Source organism: Tachysurus fulvidraco, chromosome 12 (assembly GCF_022655615.1).
Source record: "Tachysurus fulvidraco isolate hzauxx_2018 chromosome 12, HZAU_PFXX_2.0, whole genome shotgun sequence".
In the NCBI taxonomy this organism is placed as follows: Eukaryota; Metazoa; Chordata; class Actinopteri; order Siluriformes; family Bagridae; genus Tachysurus; species Tachysurus fulvidraco.
In genome coordinates, this window is record NC_062529.1 from 26,660,343 (window position 1) to 26,676,381 (window position 16,039).

A 16,039-nucleotide genomic window follows, 5' to 3' on the forward strand; every position below is an offset into this window, starting at 1 on the left:
ATGATTATTTCTATTATTTTCCAAAACATTATCTAAGGTCTGGAACCCGTTTACATATTAAAGTGTTTCAAAATATAAAAGATTACGAAAGTCAAACTGATGATTGTGATGATCATGAAATTCTCCATGACGTTAGCTTTTATCCTGTCAGCACGGTCCGGGTCACATTTAGCCGACGCTTTTTAAAGTAAAACTTCCTGAAGAAAAAGCAAAATTAAAAAAGAAAAAAAATTCTTTCATTTTACCAATTTCATAGGACAAAAGAAACTGCTGATTTATTTCCAAAATGAACTAAAAAGATCCAGAGCAGGATGAGAGGCTCCATCAGGTCTCTGCATGAACACACCCTAACCCCGACCCTAACCCTGACCCTAAACCTAACCTAACCCTGACCCCGACCCTAACCCCGACCCTAAACCTAACCTAACCCCAACTCCTAACCCTAACCCTAACCCCTAAACCTGACCCTAACCCTAAACCTAACCTAACCCTAACCCTGACTCTAAACCTAACCTAACCCTAACCCTAACCCTGACCCTAACCTAACCCTGACCCTAACCCTGACCATTACACATGATATCTGAATAGACATTTATGGAATTCCATGAAAACCAAGTGTGAAGCAGTAAAGTAACAAACCCAAAGGATGGTCTGGACCGATCCCTCAGCTATTCTGTCCACATCCCATTGAAGAATAAGTGTGGTTTCATCTTCTCCTGTTGTACACAAGCTCTCATTAAACATGTACAGAGACTTTGGGAAGAAAAGTAAAGCAGTTACAGAATTCTGTGGAGCCTCTGGTGAGTGAACGTAGCTATAAATGTTAGCTGACTTTGTTCATCTAATGCTGGCATGAAGCTGAAGACATACCGTGATTCACACAACCGATCCGTGTGTTATTTAATGTGTCGAACACTTCTGTACAGAACACAGCAGGTTTTCTCAACACAAAATTACACCATGACAAATGAAGTGTGAAGAACCATGCAGTCCTTTCTGAGGTTCTATGAAGAGGCTTCTGAACCCTTCAGTATCAAAAAGAACCACAGAGGAACTGACCTATAAAATATCGCATGTAGTGTTCTGCGTAGAACTTTGAGAGATCTTTCAATTTGTCCCTGTAAAGTTTAGGCATAATTCCATAAATCTAGTTCTTCTCTAGGATCCTTTGATGTTCTGTGCAGAACCTTGATTCCTGGAAGTGTTTCCTTATCTGAGTCTGACTATCCTGAGAAGAACCTGAGAGAAACCCTTATTTCTAAGAACCTCAGAAGAATCATTTCATGTCGTACTTTTATTGTATTTATACCAAATACTGCTCCTTCATTGCATTACCCAGAATGCACTCTGTAATCTGTAGGGATCTCTCATGGTCGGTGTTCAGTAATAACTGGCAGTCTGTAAATATCTATGGCATGCATGGTTATAAGAGGAAGTTCTTTATGAATTGATATTTTTACTCATTATTTACAACATGCCTTCTATTCCCTGATTTACTGATCAACATCACCATGGCAACAGGGGGTCATTTGCTGTTAATGTTCATTTACAAAGATTAAACAAAGAAATAAAATTAGGTTGTGTAATATGGACGCTCCAGAAAGCAGCGTGTCCACTCCGGTCCCAGAAAGCACACGTTTCATGTCAGTCTTTTATTATCTGTCCTTTATTGTATTCTGCTAATGCACTCTCTTCCAGCGTGAGGGCCAGTCGTTCTCCACCCACCGCTGAAGAAGCCGTAGTACGTCGATACGCTGGTAGAACTGGCAGAGTTTGGTGAGCTCCGTCACTGGTTTCTGGCTGAAGCGGAACAGGAACTCCTGAGTGGGACTGTGGTAGGTGGAGCCACGTGTCTGCTGCTCGAGCATCATCAGCTCATCGTAACTCATGCCCCAGCGGCTGGCAAAGTTCTTCCAGTTCTTGACGGTGTAGTGCGCGGGGTCGAGCTTCAACCGCAGCGTGTAGAGGAGATCTTCGTCGTCCAGCAGGTCGCTGATTTTGGGAGGTGGAATGGAGCAGAGGCACTTCTCACAGGAGCTCGACAAGCACTGGAAATCTGGGGTGAACTCTGAGGTGGAGAAGTTTCGACTGTCATTACGTAATCCATTGGTGGTAATAATAATAATAATAATAATAATAATAATTAGCAACACAAGGAGGTAAACGTGTAAGGCGTACCTGCGGTAATGGAGCCAGGACAGATTAATGCACTCGCTTCATTTTCAACAGGCTGCCACACAAGAGAACGGAGACAAACTCATATTTAATTAAAAAAATAAACATAAATGAACAAACTGTCATGTGACACCATTGACCTGAGCTCGAGAAAGAGATCCTGCTGTGGTGAGCAGTGTTAAAGTCTCCATCTACTGTAAGCTCTCATGAACATCATGTGTACAATAGAACAGTAGAAAGACTTAATGATGGAACTGTTCCATCACCAGGTAACATTCCACAGCCCCGGATTTGAACCATGTGACTAGATCACTGATGTTCTGAGATACGAAACGAATCACAGCTTATTTTCAGAAACCTGTAGATCAAGAAAAAAACTGAACATTCAATTCTGAGAATAATCTTCTCTTTAGGATCTTCAACATTTATTATTCAAGAACTTCTTGGACAACGAAATTCTGGGTTTATAAAGTTCTTAAAGATGCTGCTGTAAAAATAAATTATAGATAAATTCTAACAAAGAAAATATCGACAATGTTGAGGAATGATGTTTCCTCTAGGGTTCCTCTGGGTTCTAAAATGGTTCTAAAAGTCCATGTAGAAACCTGCACATAGCTTCCTTTTCAGAAAATGTCCTAAGTAGAAATGATGAAAAGCGAGACCTTGCAAAGAACCTTTGAGGAACCTGTTTTTTCTCAAATCTTTACACTTATTTCTGAAGCTTTATGCTGATTTTTCACATCGTTCCTCAGAAGGGACCTCTAGAATTGTCATTAACTGAGATTTGTAGTTATTTACCTTTTAGGTTTATCAGTAAGTTCCCTAAAGTACTGACTGGATTATTAGACCTGCTCTCTCACACCTTCTTATCAACGACCCACAAAACCCTTCAGGAACCTGTTTCCATCAGTCTGTAAGCTAATGCTGAAGCCTCAGGTGAAGGAGCTGTTTTTTAGCTAAAGAACAACAGCTCAAACATGTTCAGGTCAACGTGTCTGGAAGATCTTTAACAATGAGAAATTCTGTGTGATCAGCTTATGACGTGACGTGACGTGACGTGACATATGGCTAAGTACGGTGACCCATACTCAGAATTTGTTTTCTGCATTTAACCCATCCAAAGTGCACACACACAGCAGTGAACACACACACACCGTGAACACACACCCGGAGCAGTGGGCTGCCATTTTTATGCTGCGGCGCCCGGGGAGCAGTTGGGGGGTTTGGTGCCTTGCTCAAGGGCACCTTAGTCGTGGCTGGCCCGAGACTCGAACCGTAACCTTTGGGTTACGAATCAGACTCTCTAACCATTAGGCCACGACTGCCCCCTTTTTTTTTTTTTTTTTTTTTTTTTTTTTAGTGACGATGGTTATGGTAATTAAAATCACACGTCCTATAGACGAGACCTTGTATAGCTTTTAAAAATGAGGAGTAGTGATCCCATGGGGCTGCGGAACGTAAACCGGTGAACTGTGACTGACGAGTGGACGGTCTGCTGACATGTGACATGCAGGAAGAGTCGAGGAGAACATGCAACAAATCACAACTCAGATCTACACGTCTGAAGACCTACACCTCTTCCCACCATTAGAAGAGGAAGAGATCTGAAGAAGCAGCATGATGATGAAGAATGCTATAAAGATGATCTCAGGGCCCAGAAGACATGCATTTGTCCATGACCAGAACTTGGTCAGAACATTGTTCTAAATGTTCCTCACACTATTGAAAAAATCATCCTGAAGATTAGACATTTTGGAGGGTCTTTGTAGACAAGCGGAAAAGGGAGGATGAACCTGACGGACAATTCGGTCATACACGTGTTAATTAGAGCTGATTAAATGATGTCCTTCAGGAGAATTTGCTGAAAAGTCTGAAACTTTTTATTATTTTGTAAGAAAGTCACTACACTGCCAATAAAAAGCATTAAGAGCTAGTTCCTGCACATTTCTGCTCCTTCTCAGTCTACATATCTTTATAAATCAGTTAAACGTCTATTGAGGGTTTCTTTAAGGGGTTGGTGAAGACCAGACCATTTCTGACCCTTAGGTGAGTACACATTACGTCAAGAGAATTGAACCTAAAAGGAAAGCAAATGAACAGGGGGCGCTGTTGAGCAGCCAATGGAGTAAGATGTCTGATTTGAGACTCCTGCAGAGTTAATGTTAATTATTATTTAATAAAGCAAGTTAGATGACCTTTTTGATATATTTACCCCTATTGTGTTTTGTTAACACTTTTTTCATCACTTGGACATATTATCATGGCTGGTAAAACATCTAAAACCCCCCGCGACCCAACAACTCAGGCCTGCTACACAGGTAGCGACCCCCGGACCCTGGGGCTCCGTCTTCACCCCGCAGCTCCAGGTGACTGACGCTCAGTCCTTGAAGCGAGAGCTGCTAAGATCGTTAAAGTAAGACATCGCTGAGATTGTTTTAAACCAAACAGAGCAGCACTGGGTGATGATTTGTCAACAACGCTGTTAGACCGAGCTGAAAAATGCGGTGAGCGACCGCGCCCTGTTATTGCAAGGTTTCATTATTATAGCGACTGTGAGAATGTTCTATGGCGTGCAAGAGAGAGTCGACAGGATGCTGTCGGAGAAATAAAGATGTCCGTTTTCCCCAACCACACAGCCTGGGTTCGAGCCGCCTTTAATGAGGTCAGGAGACAATTGTTTTTGTATAATTGTCTCCCTTTTAGAGACTTTTTTCTTCTTCTATCCCTTTTCTCTTTTTGGGTTGTGCATAGGTTCATGGGTCTGTGTGGGTGTGTTGGGGGTGAGGGGGGTCCTGGCCATTTGGTACTATTCATGTGTTCATAAATTCATTCATTCATTCCCTACCGCTTATCCGAACTTCTCGGGTCACGGGGAGCCTCAGGCGTCATCGGGCATTGAGGCAGGATACACCCTGGACGGAGTGCCAACCCATCATAGGGCACACACACACTCTCATTCACTCACACACACACACACTACGGACAATTTTCCAGAGATGCCAATCAACCTACCATGCATGTCTTTGGACCGGGGGAGGAAACCGGAGTACCCGGAGGAAACCCCCGAGGCACGGGGAGAACATGCAAACTCCACACACACAAGGTGGAGGTGGGAATCAAACCCACGACCCTGGAGGTGTGAGGCGAATGTGCTAAACACTAAGCCACCGGAACGGCATCGAACGCAGACTATCGTTGTATGCAGACGATTTGTTGCTCTATGCATCTGAACCTTTATCTGGTCTGCTTGGTATCCTGTCCAGTCTTGATACATTCAGCTCCTTCTCTGGATAGAGAATGGGATGAAGATTTTGGATCTCCACTGAGATGAGACCGACTCTGAGAATCCTGAGGAGATCTACCAGCTCCGGTCAGACTCTGCGATACTAAAGAGGAGATGTAACTCCATGTGGTCTTTTACATCACTACAACATTTATCAGACTATATATATATAATCACACCCCCAGTGTCACCCAGATGAGGATGAGGTTATATAATCACACCCCCAGTGTCACCCAGATGAGGATGAGGTTATATAATCACACCCCCAGTGTCACCCAGATGAGGATGAGGTTATATAATCACACCCCCAGTGTCACCCAGATGAGGATGAGGTTATATAATCACACCCCCAGTGTCACCCAGATGAGGATGAGGTTCCCCTTTGAGTCTGGTTCCTCTCAAGGTTCCTTCCTTTACCATCTAAGGGAGTTTTTCCTCCCCACAGTCACCTGAGTCACCTCAGACTTGTTCATTGGGGATAAATACATACACATTTATATATATATATATATATATATAATATTAATCTTGTATTTTATATTATATTAATCTTTATATTAATCTTTATATTATAATAATCTTCTGTTCTATGTTTATGTTCTGTAAAGCTGCTCTGAGACAACGTCACTGCTTTGTAACTTGAGCATCTGGACTTGCTCTTCAAAATCAGTCCTGCTGGATTTAGTTACCTTGGTATTAATGTGACACGTAAATTCTCAGGACTTTTATTCTGCAAACTTCAGAGACCTTCAGAGATGCAGTAGTCTGCCTTTGTCTCTGAAGATTAATGCCATAAAAATGAATCTTCTGCCTAAATTTCTTTTTTTATTTCTAACAATCCTGTTGTTCTTACCTAAACGTTTCTTCGACTCTTTTGATAAAACGATTAATGCTTTCGTTTGGTCTGGGGGATGTCCCAGGGTCCGTAAGTCGTTACTCCAGAGACGTTACCCTAGCGGTGGTCTGGTGCTAGCAGATCTTCAGGTTTATTACTAAGCAGCACACATCCATAAGACACGGTGCTGGGTGGAGTCACCTCATTTAGTGTGGTGTAAGTTAGAAGCCCAGTCATGTTCTTCTTCATCTTCTATGTCTGCTCTTATACACTCTTCTCTTCTAATTAAAACTTCTTTTTATGTTAAAAATTCTGTTTTATTTAATCTGGTATCGATTTAGGAAACGTTTTAAGTTTGTAACTGCTTCAGGTCCGTTACGTAACAATCGTCTTGTCCCCCTTTGTGTCTGATTGTTTTTTCTCCGTGTGGCATAACAAAGGTATACAGTGTGTTCCTGACTGATACTCAGGGGTAAGGGGTGGGGTGGTGGGGGGTGGTGGTGTTTGTTTTCTTCTCTTTCTTTCTACTTTCTCCATTAGTGTTATTGTTGTAGTTCTTTTACTTTACTCCGTTTTCATGTAAAACCCAAATGGGGTTCTGTATTATTCTGTATTATTATTTGACTTGTTTTTGTTTGCAATAAAAAAACTTTGCAAAATAAATAAATAAAAGAAATAAAAGAAATGAACGTAAATGACTGAAAGGATAAAAAAGGCTAAAGTCTGAGACAGAACTGAGCGTTCAGTCTGACGTGCACATACACGCACACACATTACACCCAGAGAAAGTAATTGCAGAGCGAGGTTTTGGCACGTTGGAGGATAAACTTCCTGCAGGAAATGAAGTGGAGTAAACAGTGTGTGTGATCACACGGCTCTGATGAAGAGGAGGAGAAGGAGGAAGAGGAACAAACCTCACCGCCCACAAAGACTAATTAAACCAGAGAAAAACATCATTCATACATGTAGAAATGTGTAGAAGGTGTGTGTGTGTGTGTGAGGGTGTGTGTGTGAGGGTGTGTGTGTGTGTGTTTGTGTGTGTGTGTGTGTGTGTGTGTGGAGGCTGTGTGTGTGTGAGGGTGTGTGTGTGTGTTGGTGTGTGTGTGTTGGTGTGTGTGCGTGTGTGTGTGTTGGTATGTGTGCGTGTGTGTGTTGGTGCGTGTGTGTGTTGGTGTGTGTTGGGTGGGTGGGTGGGGTGGTGTGTTGTGGGTGGTGTGTGTGGGTGTGGTGGGTGTGTGGTGGTGTGTGTGGTGTGTGTGTGTGGGTGTGTGATAGAGTTTGTAATAGGTGTAAGGTGTTAAGATTATAAAGAGTTTTAAGGAGTATATATATAATAGAGTTATAAGGTGTTATAATATTAAATAGAGTTATAAGGTGTTATAATATATAATAAAGAGTTATAAGGTGTTATAATATTAAATAAAGAGTTGTAAGGTGTTATAATTAAATAATAGAGTTATAAGGAGTTATAATATTATAATAAAGAGTTATAAGGTGTTATAATATTATAATAGAGTTATAAGGTGTTATAATATTATAATAGAGTTATAAGGAGTTATAATATTATAATAAAGAGTTATAAGGTGTTATAATATTATAATAAAGAGTTATAAGGTGTTATAATTATAATAGAGTTAAAGGGTTATAATATTATAATAGAGTATAAGAGTTATATTTAATAAAGGTGATAGGTGTATAATATTATAATAAAGAGTTATAAGGTGTTATAATATTATAATAGAGTTATAAGGTGTTATAATATTATAATAGAGTTATAAGGAGTTATAATATTATAATAAAGAGTTATAAGGTGTTATAATATTATAATAAAGAGTTATAAGGTGTTATAATATTATAATAAAGAGTTATAAGGTGTTATAATATTATAATAAAGAGTTATAAGGTGTTATAATATTATAATAAAGAGTTATAAGGTGTTATAATATTATAATAGAGTTATAAGGTGTTATAATATTATAATAAAGAGTTATAAGGTGTTATAATATTATAATAAAGAGTTATAAGGTGTTATAATATTATAATAAAGAGTTATAAGGTGTTATACAGATATTATTTGTGTTGTAGACACTGAAGTGTACATCTCTGACTTATTAACACAACATCAGACACGTTTCTGTCCCTCACCTGCTGTATTCTGTCCATCAGAGGTGTGAGGTATCCTGGAGGCACTGAGCTGAGCTGTAAGGTCACGTTATCTACACAAAGGAGGATAAACAAAAGCACTTACTCACAAACATCATGTTACTGATCACGTGTGTGTGTGTGTGTGTGTGTGTGTGTGTGTGTGTGTGTGGTAATCAACACTAATCTGTCAATCACACCGTGTCCACAGATCAGTCACAATAAGCCACGCCCACAAAGCTCTATAAAGCATACAGAGTAAAACAATAACATACATGACTGAGCAACGAAAGATCATCATCTGAGACGAAAGGGAACGGAAGGGGAGGGAGAGAGAGCGAGCCAGACGAGAGAGAGGGGGAGAGAGAGTAGAGAGATAGCGAGAGAGAGAGAGAGAGAGAGAGAGAGAGAGAGGGTCAGAGAGAGAGCGAGAGAGGAGAGCGAGAGAGAGAGGAGCGAGAAGCAAAAGGAGAGAGAGTAGAGAGATAGAGAAGAGAAGGAGAGTGAGAGAGAAAAATGAGGATAGAGGAGAGAGAGCGAGAGTAGATAGATATGAGAGAGAGAGAAGCATACTCTCGATACCTACATACATCACTCTTAATCAGCAGATATCTAGACAAATAAAGCGCAAGGATAAGAGAGGATATGTCTCTATATCGGATAGAATCGCTATAGATATCTATATAATATCTGCTCTATCTATCTCTCTTCTCTATATCTATCTCAGAAACTGCAGCTCTCTCTCTCTCTACAGCAATGCAGCTTTGTATCTATCTCGATCTCTCTCTCTCTCGCTCTATTTCTATAGCAGACACTGGAGCACTCTCTCTCTCTCTATCCTCTCTATCTCTCTCTCAGACCACTGCAGCTCTATCTCTATCTCTATCTCTCTCTCTCTCTCTCTCTCTATTATCTCTATCTCTCAGACACTGAGCTCTTCTCTCTCTCTCTCTTCTCTCTATCCTATCTCTCTCTCTCAGCACTGAGTCAGCTCTCTCCTCCTCTCTCCTCGCTCAGCCACTGCAGCTCTCTCTCTCTCTCTCTCTCTCTCTCTCTCTCTCTCAGCCACTGCAGCTCTCTCTCTCTCTCTCTCTCTCTCTCTCTCTCTCTCTCTCTCAGCCACTGCAGCTCTCTCTCTCTCTCTCTCTCTCTCAGCCACTGCAGCTCTCTCTCTCTCTCTCAGCCACTGCAGCTCTCTCTCTCTCTCTCTCTCTCTCTCTCTCTCTCTCTCTCTCTCTCTCTCTCTCTCTCTCTCTCTCTCTCTCTCTCTCTCTCTCTCTCTCTCTCTCTCAGCCACTGCAGCTCTCTCTCTCTCTCTCTCTCTCTCTCTCTCAGCCACTGCAGCTCTCTCTCTCTCTCTCTCTCTCTCTCTCTCAGCCACTGCAGCTCTCTCTCTCTCTCTCTCTCTCTCTCTCTCTCACACACACACACACAAGCTGACTTACACACACACACTCACTCACACTCTCTCTCTCTCTCTCTCTCACACACACACACACACACACACACACACACACACACACACACACACTCAAACTCTCTCTCTCTCTCTCTCTCTCTCACACACACACACACACACACACAAGCTGACTCTCACACATACACACACACACACACAAACTCTCAAACTCTCTCTCTCTCTCACACACACACACACACACACAATCTCTCTCACAAACACATACTCGCACACACATACACACACTCACACACTCAGACTCACTCAAATCTCTCTCACACACTCACACACACACTCTCTCTCACACACACACACACATGCACGCACACACACGCACACACACACACAATCACTCTCTCTCTCTATCTCTCACACACACAAACACACAGACATACTCACACACACTCAGATATACTCACACACACATATACGTACACTCACACATACACACGGACACTCACACATACACACGAACACACACTCACAAACTGAATGGCTAAAATGGTTTATCTTAAAAGTTTCTATCCTTTCATGAACGCTTCATGTCTTGTGTGTAATTAATGAACGCTGAATTATTTAGATCGGATTTTATTAAATAAATTTCATTGTTAAATAAAATCTGTGCTTGGTTTCCACTTTCAGTTCCTTTGATGATCTTTTCAAGTCCCAAAAGACTTAAGATCCTCCATGAAAAGAAGGATTGGAAAGAATAATTACAGGAGCAACCTGTCATACCCCCTCACCCTCACACAGCCCCCCCACCCTCTCCCCCTCTATGGGGTATTTAGTTGCTCAATACTTGATGTGTGTTAAGATTAACAACAGAAAGAAACGGATCTGAGTAGCAGAGGGAGGAACCGCCGTGTGTCAACAACAACCACCGTCTACATGTCTGAGACAGGTCCTGGTCCTGGTCCTGGGCCGAGCTGAGCTCTAATAAACATCAGACTTATCAGACTGTGAGTTATTAGACTCAGTGTTAGACTCAGTGTTAGACTCAGAGTTATTAGACTCAGAGTTATTAGACTCAGTGTTATTAGACTCAGAGTTATTAGACTCAGTGTTATTAGACTCAGTGTTAGACTCAGAGTTAGACTCAGTGTTAGACTCAGAGTTATTAGACTCAGTGTTATTAGACTCAGTGTTATTAGACTCAGTGTTATTAGACTCAGTGTTAGACTCAGTGTTAGACTCAGTGTTATTAGACTCAGAGTTATTAGACTCAGTGTTATTAGACTCAGTGTTATTAGACTCAGAGTTATTAGACTCAGTGTTATTAGACTCAGTGTTATTAGACTCAGTGTTATTAGACTCAGTGTTATTAGACTCAGTGTTATTAGATTCAGAGTTAGACTCAGAGTTATTAGACTCAGTGTTATTAGATTCAGAGTTAGACTCAGAGTTATTAGACTCAGTGTTATTAGACTCAGTGTTATTAGACTCAGTGTTATTAGACTCAGTTATTAGACTCTGTTATTAGACTCTGTTATTAGACTCAGTGTTATTAGACTCAGTGTTATTAGACTCAGTGTTAGACTCAGTGTTATTAGACACAGTGTTTATAGAGACTCAGTTGTTATTAGACTCACTGTTATCTAGACTCAGTGTGATTAGACTCATTGTATAGACTCAGTGTTATTAGACTCACTGTTATTAGACTCACTGTTATTTAGACTCACTGTATTTAGGACTCAGTGTTATTAGACTCAGTGTTATTAGACTCAGTGTTATTAGACTCAGTGTTATTAGACTCAGTGTTATTAGACTCAGTGTTATTAGACTCAGTGTTATTAGACTCAGTGTTATTAGACTCAGTGTTATTAGACTCAGTGTTATTAGACTCAGTGTTATTAGACTCAGTGTTATTAGACTCACTGTTATTAGACTCACTGTTATTAGACTCAGTGTTATTAGACTCAGTGTTATTAGACTCAGTGTTATTAGACTCAGTGTTATTAGACTCAGTGTTATTAGACTCACTGTTATTAGACTCAGTGTTATTAGACTCAGTGTTATTAGACTCAGTGTTATTAGACTCAGTGTTATTAGACTCAGTGTTATTAGACTCAGTGTTATTAGACGATATTTATTACATGAATAAATATTCCAGAAATTGGTTAATTATTTGGATTAATCACCTAAATAATTTTTGTCATTGAAATATAAAAATGTATTTGTATTTATTACTTAAAAATTGTAATTGAAAAAAAACAAAAAACAACTTTAATTATTTAATTATATCTTCATTCTAAAATGTAATTTTTATTTAAATATTATTTAAGGATTTTTAAACATTTGTGTAATAAAATGTATTAATTTGTGTAATAACAGAAATGGTTATTTATTAATTTTAACTGATTTAATACAGACCAAAGTCTAAGCCTCGTGACCCACGGTAGTGTAGAAACATATTCATCCTTTCATCGTTAACAGGTTTGAACTGATGAGATTAGAAATGATCTGCGAGATAATTAGAGTTCTAATTTACTGAACAAACATCTGGTTCAAAACCAAACTCACTGATTTAAGACACTGAATCAAGCTCCAATCCTCGCTAATCCTTTAAAATCATTAGCTTCGTAACGAGGAGAAAGATGTACGTAAATGTTGGTGTTGGTCAGAAACACCAACAAACCAACTAGCTGTAAATATTTATCTTGTAGCAGATGAGTATTACAGAATAACCTCAAAGATCTAGCTAAGATTGGAGATTAGCCTTTTAGCCCTAAACAAAGCTAGTTATTAAAACACAGCCAGCTAATTTTAATACACACCTTCAGCAACTGATATTAGAGAACATCTACGAAGCTAGCTAGCGAAATCTAGCCAGTAAGCCACCTAGCATGTAACACCGTCATGCTGTATATTTACAATTTCAGACAAAACGACTCAAAACACGAGGCTGCTAACGTGCCCTAATTGTTTAGGAGAAGTTGTTTGGTGCTTTAATGATAAGTTACTGTGGCGATTGTCTGTAGTGAAGCTAGCTAGTTTGTGCTAACTGTATATTTAAAGCAGTGCTTCAACAAAATAGAACTTCTGCTCAGACATTTTTTAAGAATAAGAAAGTCTAACATTATTTAGTAACGTTAGCTAAGCTAGTCTGGGGGGACGCGGGGGCTTAGCGGTTAGCACGTTCACCTCACACCTCCGGGGTCGGGAGTTCGATTCCCGCCTCCACCTTGTGTGTGTGGAGTTTGCATGTTCTTCCCGTGCCTCGGGGGTTTCCTCCGGGTACTCCGGTTTCCTCCCCCGGTCCAAAGACATGCATGGTAGGTTGATTGGCATCTCTGGAAAATTGTCCGTCCTAGTGTGTTGGATGTGTGTGGTGGAGTGGTGGGAAGTTGAATGAGAGTGTGTGTGCCCTGTGATGGGTTGGCACTCCGTCCAGGGTGTATCCTGCCTCGATGCCCGATGACGCCTGAGATAGGCACAGGCTCCCCGTGACCCGAGAAGTTCGGATAAGCGGTAGGAGATGAATGAGAGAATGAAGGAGCTAAAGCTAGCCATTAGCCTGAACCTAGCATTGTGATCATGAGCTTTAGGATTTAGCTTAGCTTCTTATTTCTTTAGCTAGTCAGTTTTACACTCATGTTAGTCTAAGTGGTTTATCTCATGTGCAGCACTAGTGTGTGTGTGTGTGTGTGTGTGTGTGTGTGTGTGTGTGTGTGTTATCTGTCTGAGATCAGACTGAGGTGGAGATGAGAAGAGGCTAAAGTGGGTTAAACGTGTAGAATCCTGCGTTACCGTGTGGATCTGTGACTTGGACCGGGTAGTTGGACTTCAGAGAGCGAGACTGAGGGAGAGAAAAAACAAGAGTCACACTTTTTATCCATCTCTCTCTGTCTCACACACACACACACACACACACACACACACACACACACACACACACACACACATGCGCAGCCCCCCACCCCTGACACTGACTCTGTATTTCTCTTATCCCTCTTTTTTCCCTGAGGTGTATTTGAACAGATAAGAGGCTAGTGAGATGAGCAAACACTTTCAGGTTAATGAGGTGAGGACAAGCTGAAACACAGCTCCATTCCAGTGCAGCATAAAGACCTGACTCACTGCCTCCAAACGCCTCCACTCACTGCCTGCTCACACTGCCTCTACTCACCACCTCCACACACGGCTTTGACTCACAGCCACAACTGATCATCTTTACTAACCGTGTCCACTCACCTCCTCCTCTCACCTTTACTAACCACCACCATCCACCATCATCACCCCCCCCCACCACCTCCACCCTCTCACCTTCACTCTATGAATGAATCAATTAAGTTAAACTTTATACCGTGTCTGTAATAAAGCTGCTGGGATCGACATCTTCGACCGGTTCAGAGATGATCCTCCCTGTGAATGACAACACACACACACACACACACACACACACACACACACACACACACACACACACACACACACCACTCAGAGTATATCAGCTAGCTGAATACTCATTTTGGATCCCTGTCACGTCAGAAGAATTTAGCCTTCACAGTGCTACGGTGTGTAGCCTCATTTCCTCTCAGCTCCTGAGGTCCACCCTCAGGTTTCTGTCATGGTGCAGAGTCTGATCAATACCATTTTGTAGAATTAAATGGTGAATCCTCCAGTTTATTACCAGTTAATTATGGGGTCCCTCAAGGATCAGTTCTAGGACCTCTGCTTTTCTCTATATACATGCTTCCATTAGGGAACATTATTAGAAGACATGGGATTAGTTTCCATTGTTATGCTGATGACACACAGTTATATATCTCATCAAAACCAGATGAAATAGCCACAGTGTCCAAATTAACTCAGTGCCTTAGAGAGATAAAAGACTGGATGAGCTGCAACTTTCTATTGTTAAACTCCGATAAGACAGAAATACTACTCATAGGTCCAAAAACCAGTGCACATAAACTCTCACAACTTAACTCCCATTTAGAGGGATGTACTGTTACTAGTAGCTCGACAGTAAAAGACCTGGTGTTTATTAGACAGTAACTTGTCTTTAAACTCATATCACCCATATACAAAACACAGCCTTCTTCACCTTAGAAATATCACCAAGCTGAGAAACATCCTGTCTGTATCTGATGCTGAGAAGCTAGTTGATGCCTTCATGACCTCTAGACTGGACTATTGTAATGCATTACTAGGTGGTTGTCCTGCATCTTTAATAAATAGGTTACAGTTAGTCCAAAATGCAGCTGCCAGAGTTCTCACTAGGACAAGAAAGTATGACCATATAACCCCAATGTTATCATCTCTACACTGGCTACCTGTTAAGTTTAGAACTGATTACAAACTGCTGCTACTTACGTACAAGGCTCTTAATGGTTTAGCTCCCATGTATCTAACTAGTCTTCTAACACGTTACAATCCTTCACACTCTCTGAGATCACAAAACTCAGGACTTTTGCTAGTTCCCAGAATATCTAAGTCTACTAAAGGTGGTAGAGCGTTTTCTTATTTAGCTCCCAAACTTTGGAATAGTCTTCCTGATAGTGTTCGGGGCTCAGACACACTTTCCCAGTTTAAATGTAGATTAAAAACTCATCTCTTTAGTCAGGCGTACACACACACACACACACACACACACACACACACACACATAATACATCCCATAATATTGTGCACCAATATTTTAGACTTGCACCTTTTTTATGAACAGCAGATGTTAATCCCTCTACACTGCTTCTCTCTTTCTACCCATCCCGAGGCATTCAGACATTGTACCAGATCCAATCGTCTTCAGTGCGATGAAGATTTTAGACCTCCACTGAGATGAGGCTGACTCTATGAAAATCCTGAGACATCTACAGATCTTCCAGCTCCAGTTAGACTCTATGATACCAAGAGGAGATCTGAACTCCATGTGATCCTTACACCACTACAACATTTACCTGACTGTATATTACAATCACACCCCCAGTGTCACCCATATGAGGATGGGTTCCCCCTTGAGTCCGGTTCCTCTCAAGGTTTCTTCCTTTACCAATTTAAGGCAGTTTTTCCTTGCCACTGCTGCCTGAGTCACCTCAGACTTGCTCATAGGAGGATAAATACATATACACACATACACACATACATACACACACACATACATACATACATACACACATACATACATACATACATACATACATAC

General features: G+C 40.9%; 1 protein-coding gene across 1 annotated transcript in view; it reads right to left on the reverse strand.

Annotated features, from left to right (window-relative positions):
• Window positions 1-489: 489 nt before the first annotated feature.
• edaradd (EDAR-associated death domain) overlaps window positions 490-16,039 on the reverse strand; it is a 25,345-nt gene continuing 9,795 nt past the window's right edge. Inside the window, exons 2-6 of the mRNA XM_027176635.2 lie at window positions 14,198-14,256; window positions 13,642-13,690; window positions 8,439-8,509; window positions 2,179-2,230; window positions 490-2,068 (exon numbers count right to left, since the gene is read on the reverse strand). Of these exons, the coding sequence (XP_027032436.1) occupies window positions 1,680-2,068; window positions 2,179-2,230; window positions 8,439-8,509; window positions 13,642-13,690; window positions 14,198-14,256 (620 nt within the window). The 3' untranslated portion in view covers window positions 490-1,679. The remainder of the gene's footprint in view (window positions 2,069-2,178; window positions 2,231-8,438; window positions 8,510-13,641; window positions 13,691-14,197; window positions 14,257-16,039) is intronic.